General features: G+C 28.3%; 1 protein-coding gene across 1 annotated transcript; it reads right to left on the reverse strand.

Moving 5' to 3' along the window:
• Positions 1-5,490: 5,490 nt before the first annotated feature.
• Positions 5,491-7,837, reverse strand: LOC101507229 (hypothetical protein At1g04090-like). The gene is made up of 2 exons (XM_004488494.4): positions 7,681-7,837; positions 5,491-7,380 (listed from the first exon to the last, which is right to left on the reverse strand). The coding sequence occupies exons 1-2, from the start codon at positions 7,769-7,771 to the stop codon at positions 5,852-5,854; spliced, it is 1,620 nt and encodes a 539-aa protein (XP_004488551.1). The 5' UTR covers positions 7,772-7,837; the 3' UTR covers positions 5,491-5,851.
• Between the last annotated feature and the right edge of the window lie 610 nt (positions 7,838-8,447).

Below are 8,447 nucleotides of genomic sequence, written 5' to 3' on the forward strand. Positions count from 1 at the left end.
GTGTCTTACATGTGTCACATTAGATTTTTTGACATGGCAATATTTGAATGAAATTGCACTATATTTGATGATATGTCGTAATAATATTTAGAAGTCTATTTTAATATATTTTAATAGATAATAGATGTTTAAAGTTTTGTTTACCACTTACTCTCACATCAAATAACTAAAATAGTTTTATGTTGATTTCTATTAAGAAAAATTATTTACAATTTTGCCAACAAAAAGGTTAATACCCAATTGATTAAAGATATAAATTATCCAAAGAACAAGTTAGACCAAAATTAGTGTGTCTCATACTCACTTCAAAAATTAGATTAGGTGAACTTTTAGAAATGAATCTGACTCTTAACCTGATCGAATCCAATGAGATACGAGTTCAATAAAGATGAGACAATACAAAAACAAGATGGAGTAATGTCCTTGTCTTATCTCTATTTATGTCCCAATTTCTTTTACTATTTTAGAGTCGACCCAAACCTTACGGGTCGAGATGGATTGATGGACCAGGCCGAATTTTGAGCACCCCTAATTAAGGATATTGTTTTTCTGTTGCAAAAGAAAATGAAAGATATCATTTTGAAGTTCACACATTACACTCTCAAAATATTGACAATAGAAAAGGATAAACCACAATTTCGATCTCTGGATGTGCAAGGAAATATCACATTAGTCTCTAATTCAACTAAAAACTCAAATTAGTCCATGACTTATCAAACCATTTGTTAATTGAGTCACTGGCGTTAAGTTGATTGTTTTAACTTGGTGACATGAAAGATTATGTGGCATATGATGTATCACTATCTCGCTGCCACGCGTGAAGCTGAGTATGAAGGAACAAAATTATAGTAATATTGAAAGAAAGAAAAAAATCATTAACTATGAAACAATTTATTCTTCTTACCGCAATTTTATTCTTCATCCTTAACTTTAAACCTAACATTTCTTCTTTCTCCAATTTCTTCTTCATCCAATTTCTTCATCATCTTCTTTCTGATTGGAGGAAGAAGAACTTGGGAGAAAAAGAAATATTAGGTTTAGGAATAGAGATGAAGACGAAGAACAAGTTATTCCAGACTTAGTGTATTTTTTTAAACTATTTTTCCAGACTTAAGTCAGAAATTGGATTAAGGAGGGGAGATGATTTGTGTTGGAATTTAACTTGGAAAGAGGCGGCGTTTACGAATGGGCAAGGGAGGAAGACTTGAATATGATGCTGCACAGCATTCAACTAGTGGCGAATAAAGGCGACGATTGGGTCTAGTGTCCAGATAAAATTGGAGACTTCTTAGTCAAAATCTTCCTCCCTTGCCCATTCGTGAACGTCAAAATAAATATTTGTTTTATCATATTAAAATCTCTAATAATAAATATCTAAGTTAGTGAATGTCAAAATTACTCATTTAATCAGTAAAAAATGAGTGTAAAATAACTTCTATTATTTTAAGTAAGTCTTTATAAAAATTATTTTTTAAAAATATAAAGTCAAAATCACTTTTTAAAAATCTTAAACAAATAGATCATTTGTCTTGTTGACTCATTGAATAACATTTTCATTCTTGTAATCGATTCGAGTACCCCTTATACTCGATATTAAAATATCTTGCTTATTAAAAAAAAGATTTAGTGATTATTTTCTTCAATTTTACGACATTTGGTTTGTGCCTATTGAGCTTCACATGTGACAATGAGAGAAAGACACATCATATGTCACATAATCTTCCATTTCACCAAGTTAACAATCAATTTAATTTAAATTATAGATTAATTTGAAAGAGTTATAGATTAATTTAAATTCAACCAGGTTAAACTAACATACATTTGGAAGAGTTATAGATTAATTTAAATTTTGTGCCAAATCAAAAATTAAAGTAACAACACTATACATTTCAAGACTAAATTTTTTTTCTGTTTTGTTAATTAATAAAAAAATAATAATAATTGTTCACTGTTTTGCATCATCCCATTTATTTAGGATTTCTTGATTATGAATTCGATTTGTATTATCTCATTTGATACACAATTTCCCTTTTTAATTTTCGTCTATTGTTAATATAACTTTAAGTTTTTTTCCTTATCTTGTTGCAATGTTTGAAAAATCAATTTTTTTTGCTTCAATTAATCTAGAGAAAGAGTCATTGGATTTAGTTGTTAAAGTTGTGCGAATGTGATTTTTGTCTGATTTGAATGTCAAACATAAATTTTATGTGATGGAAATGGTATTGATGGATGAGAAGGTTTAATTATTTCTTTCATATATTAAAATTTTAAATTATACACAAATTGAGTTTGTTACATTATTAATTTAACAAAATTGTGTTTCATTTTTTTAGGATGATAAAATTCAAGTAACAGTGCAAAACGCTCCAATTAATTTAACAAATTTGTGTACAACTTTCGTTCTTTTGGTGTTGCCTCTTACTTTGGAGCATATAGAACAATCAGAAATCAATTGAGATTGAGAGTGAATTTGCAAAAGAGTTTTAGTTGGAGTGGGACAAGAGATATTTTATGAAATGAATGATGTCACTACAAAATTTAAAGTTATTGAGTTAAAATATGATGTGTGAGCCTTAAAATATAATTTTATCTATTTATTATTAACTAATTGCATTTCTTCATGTAGTATAAGAATTGAATGTGCACTTTTTCAACCATTGATGAGCTAAATGCATATTTGCAATATGGTTATAACCAAAATGTTGTTGTCATTGCTCAATTTATAAAAGTGAATATGTTTAATGGTAAAAGCGAAAACAACAAAATGCAATAAATTGTACTGAACTTTTATTCAACCCTAAAATTCTTGAATCAGTTTCTTTTAAACTCAAGTAAGGTTTTAAAGTAAAATAGAAGTAATATCAACTAATTGATTCAAATTTGTTTATTTTTTTAATTGGAATACTAACTTTATACTAAGTGATCAGAAACTCGGATAACTTTGGCTCGCCAACTCGACCATTGAATCATATGAAGGATACCTTTCATTTGAGTTTAGAAGAAGAATTTTAAGTATTTTCCAATGCATGACTATAGAGGAACTTAAGGATTGTCAAAATGTAATTTTCACAGTTTCAATGTCATATCAATTACACTTCATTTAGTTTTCTTAATCATGTATTTTATTTATAATTATACTTTGGTAGGATACGATTTGTGTGGTTTTTGGTACAATTCAACATGTTCTTGGTGAAGTTGATTGGTGGTATGGAGTATGTGTACGCAAGAAATGAGTTATTACTGGATCTAAGAAATATGTTTGGACAATTGTGTATAACATAAAATTCTATTTATGTTAATTTATCTATTCCTTAAGCTATGATTGATGTTAATTAAATTCATTACCTAATTTTGATAAAAGGTATTGTATCAAAGTTAGACTCATTGATAACATCGATTATGCTACACTTGTTATATTTGATCATGATGGAGTTTCATTGACAAACAAATCATGTCTAAACATGCTTGATGAAATATATCAAGTGAGTATATTTTTTCAACTTTATTTTATCTTGAACCTTTGTTATTGATGTGTTTTGGTTATGTTTATTTTGATGTTTTAGATTAATATTCTTAATAATGAAGTGAATATTAGGATTTAGAATCGGACATTGTTTCCAAAAGTAATTGGAGATTTGGTTGAAAGTAATTGGAGATTTGGTTAAAAAACAGTTGATATTTAAGATAGATGTTAAAAATGATATGAACTCAAATTTTAAAAAATCATTTTGTGTCAAAAAAAATCTACGGTGACTTGGATATTATAAATAAATAATCAGATTTGTTGTTGTTGAGGTGGTTTCTATTCTTATATCTTTTGTAAATTGTTTTACTCATTTAAATCAATATGTATTAGTTCCTAATTTTGGCAATTTGTGATTAAGATGTTGTTGGACTTAATAATGATGTAGAAGGTGGTGTAACGAAGGATTTGATGTCCAAGTTTGAAGAAGAAGTTATTCAAGAGAAATGCCAACTCCCAAACTCTATCCGTATACTAGTTACACATGATTCTGATTATTGCAGCCCCATTAAAAGGGGACTCGTTGAAGTTGTTGGTAACAATGATGGAGCCAATTTAAAGAATATGAAAAATTTCAAAATTGAGAAGGATTGAGAATCACACTTCATATTAATATAGAATTTTGCTTTTCTTTTTTTTTTTTCTCTTTCAAATAAACTATGAGAGGCTTTGTTTTGGCTAAACTTTGTTCATTTTGCACTACTAGATCCATACATTGAATTCTATCTATTTTCATTATAAATATTTTAATGTTATGTTTGTTTGCTTTCAATTTTTGTATGGACTTCATAGACCATGATTCTATGGATATGGCTTTATCATTTTTTAAATTTTCAATGGTTGCATATCAATTTTACATATACAAATGTATTATATATTATACATTTAAAGTTATTGTTAAATATCAAGAGTTGACATTTTAAAATTACTATACCAAGAATGAATTTGAATTCATCTGATCAAGGTTTCGCATTTAAATTTTAGATAAGACAATTTTCATTGTGGTTGTATTTTGCAATGATCGTACATAAGAATCAATGTCTATTTTTTTCTCAAGTTGATTTATATTTGGAGTGACTTATATTTACTCATAGTCAATTATATGTGACTATTTCAATAGTAAATTCAAGGAAATGATAGAAGATTTTTATGTTAGATGATGGAAAAAAAACATGTGCCGACATTATAAATATTGTGTACAAGAAAATTTTCAATAATTTGTAAACGTGTAAACAGTTTTTTTTTACAGATATAATTTTGTTGATTGTAAGTCTTTTATTTGTCGTGTGTGAGATTGAATTCATAATGATGAGATTCAAATTATACATTTAATGTCAATAAAATTTATTACATAGTTGCTACATAAAAATTATATAGATTACTTACATAAAAAATATACTATCAATGAGAGTTGATATATATAAATTAATAAAATAATATATTTATCAACATTGTATAAATTAATTTAAATTTTTGGTTCAATCAATTTTATAATTCAATAGCATACTCATTTTTGTTTTTTTATAGAAGTCTGCATAGTCATAATTTAATAAAACAATGCAGATTATGGGTCCCAATCAAATGAGTTGCATCTTTCTATTAAGCTTCGATGTTTCCAAACAGATATACGTACACAAAGAATCCAATATCTTCAAACACTCCTTACATCCACACGTTCCTAAACATTGCCGACAGAACACTACTTTTTAAGTGAAATTATTCACCATATTTATTGCACAAAAAAATATTAATTACTAAATTAATTACCGGTCAATAATATACCTTTGGATTAAAATATCTTGTATTTCGAAGTAATTAATTGCTCGATAATTGATTAATGTACACAATTATTTAAGTGGACGAGAAAGAAAAAATATCTATCTCCTACGTTGTACCTATAACTTTGGAGGAAAACAATCACATGGTCGTTAAAGTTAATTAACAAGAACAACAACCTGGCATGCAAATAAACAACAAAGTTCAACTTTATTTCAAAAAAAATATACTTATTTCAATATCAATCAGAAAATTACAACTTGGATAATATACATTGACAAACAATATTAAATACACCCACCAACCCAAAGACTTGTTTTTAATTCCTTGGTCTCAATAATGTCACACCAAAGTTTTAAATTATTGCCCAATCACAATTGAGGAGCAGAAATGTAGAAATATAAAGATTTTAAATATCTCTACAACTATAAAAATACCGTAATTACAATTGTATTTATTCACAATTTTTGACAATATCAAAAATTGGTAATACAACTATAACTAAAATTTAAAACTATATTTCATGAGACCAATTATTTCAAATTTCAAATTTCAAATTTCATCCCCATTCCAATTTCTCTTTTGCTTTGGTCCTGTGGGTCCCTCTTCACCCAACAATTCATTAGGTAATTTGAAACCAGGAACCACTTTCTCCAAATTATTCAACTCCTCACCTAAATCATAAGTAATTTTAGGACCCCATTCCCTAAAAAAATTCAACCAAGCAGGTTCAACAATTTCATTCCCCAAATACTCCCCAGAAACAATTTCAAAATTAACTCCAAAATCAATAACCATATCACTCTTCTTAGTCTCATTCTTAATTCCAATTTCACCAACACCTTGAAGAACAAGTCCAGCTTTTGGATAAATAGCATGACCATTTAATGAAGAATAAGCAATTGATTTATTTCCATTTTGAAACTCAACTTGGGAAGCATCAACCCATTGACCATTACTATGTTGAGAAAAATAAACTTTTTTTAACTCTCCGTTAAAATTACTTACCCTTAACGTCACATGTTCCCAATCACCAATATGTTGACCTATTTTACCGAGCGAAATATTATCAATAAGTCCAACTTTTAGTGTTCCTGGGCCATTAAAAGGGTAAAAAACCCACATGGCTAAATCGGTAAATATTCCTCCAAACATTGGTTTAACATGAATATAAGCTTGACAACTTTTGTAATCACCTTTTTTCACTCTCTCTTTGTTTTCTTTATCTTTTGGAAGATCCAACCAATAAGCACCATCATTGTTTCCACCTTGAGGAAGGTTTGAACCTAAAGGGTCAATTGCAATTGGATTTGACTCTTCACCTTTCTTATAAAGCAATGCCCCATTTGTGAAATACCATTTAGTTGAACAAGGTTGAAACTTTTCATTAGGATGTAAATACATAATTGGTGAATAAGCTTGTGCTAGTGCCTTAATTTGAGGTAAATTAGGCATTGATGAAAATTTCAAGTTTTGATTTTTCAAACAAGAAATAGGAAGAGGGTTACTTGTTTTTTCACCAATTTGTGCTAAAAAAGTTCCAACAACAACACCTAAAGCTTGAACCCCTCTATTGATTGGTCTTACATTTTGAACATTAAATTCTTTTTCATCAAATTTTTTGCTTGGTCCCCAAATCCATGAACTAAGCTCACATTGGTCAGTGAAATCTGATCTAACACAATATATTCTATCAAGTGAAGGCTTTTGAGGTGTGGTTGTGACAATATGACCTAAAGGGTTATAACCATTAGGTGCTATTGGTAACCAAATGTAACCATCTTGATCTTGTTTGATTTTTTGAGACTTGCTAGTCCAAACAAGTGTGTAATCAATTGGTTTTTTTAAAGCTCCATTGGATTCATCTTTTGCTACTAGAACCCAACCAAAGAGAGATTTGTTGTTAGGTTGGCTATAGTGTCCTAATGTGAAGAAACCTTCGGGTATTCCTATTGGCTCAAAGAATGTTGCTCCTTCATCGTTTTGTCCACCTTCTAGTGTTGTCCAAATTTTGTTGAATGTTGAGATTTGTGACACTTTTAGTCCGCCTAAATCAATTATTCCACTACCAAATTCACCACCTAAACACATGTAAAGTTATCATTAAGAAATATATTTTACAATGGCATAAAATCACTACTAAAACAAATGCAATTGGTTTTGTTATTTGGTTTTAGCCGGATTTAGTATCAAGTTGAAATATCACTTGTACTCTATTTTCTAATTATATTATTTGCCAATTCAAAGAAAAATTACTATTAAAATAAATTAAATTAGTGACGAGAGAATTAACAACAGATTTTTTTGTCGTTAATTTTTTTGTCACAATTTATTTGTTTTAGTAGTGATAATATGAAAAATGAAGGAAAAGAAATATGTACCTTGTGGCCAAACTGGTAAGTTAGCTGGAAGCTTGAATGTGGTGTCAATGGGAAGAGATTTTTTCTGGCTAGTAGTTGATTGGTTCCCCATTATTGAAAGTTTTCTTTTTTAGACAAGAAGAGATATTGAATGCTGTGTGGGGTAATTACTATCACAAATTGGTCATTATATATAGTGATGCAAGAAGCATATTCCATCCACAAACATCTTGGCGTGTTAAAATTTTATATGGTCTTTTTTATATGATAATTTTTTGTTTACTTTTTCTCTTTTTTTTTTGACAAATTGTTTTTCTTTTGTTTACTTTTTCTTAGATATTAAATAAGCAAAGTCCTAGCAAATTTATAAAATTAATTGAAGGGAAACATTAAATATTTGTGATTTTTTATAGGAGAATTGATTTTAAGATGTGGATAGGAAATATTCTATTGGGGTCACTTTGATGGGTAGGGATAAGATAGACATACACATAAGAGAGTTTGATGAGAATATCATGGTATAGACAACATGGGTTCTTTTTTTAAGAAAAAAATTAGTGTACAAAAATATTATACGGAAGCTAAGACATCTCAACTATATTAACACTTTAAAAGAATCACTTATTATCTATAGCAATTTAATAAATTTATTAAAATAAAAAGTAAAAGTAAAACAAGTTTCGGAGGATTAAATCAAAACACAAGAAAATAAATCTAATAAACTTTAAATATTTGCTTCATTAAAAACTTTATCAAAAAAACCAAGGGGATAAAACCATGGTGAAATG

This window comes from Cicer arietinum, chromosome 1, assembly GCF_000331145.2.
Source record: "Cicer arietinum cultivar CDC Frontier isolate Library 1 chromosome 1, Cicar.CDCFrontier_v2.0, whole genome shotgun sequence".
In the NCBI taxonomy this organism is placed as follows: domain Eukaryota; kingdom Viridiplantae; phylum Streptophyta; class Magnoliopsida; order Fabales; family Fabaceae; genus Cicer; species Cicer arietinum.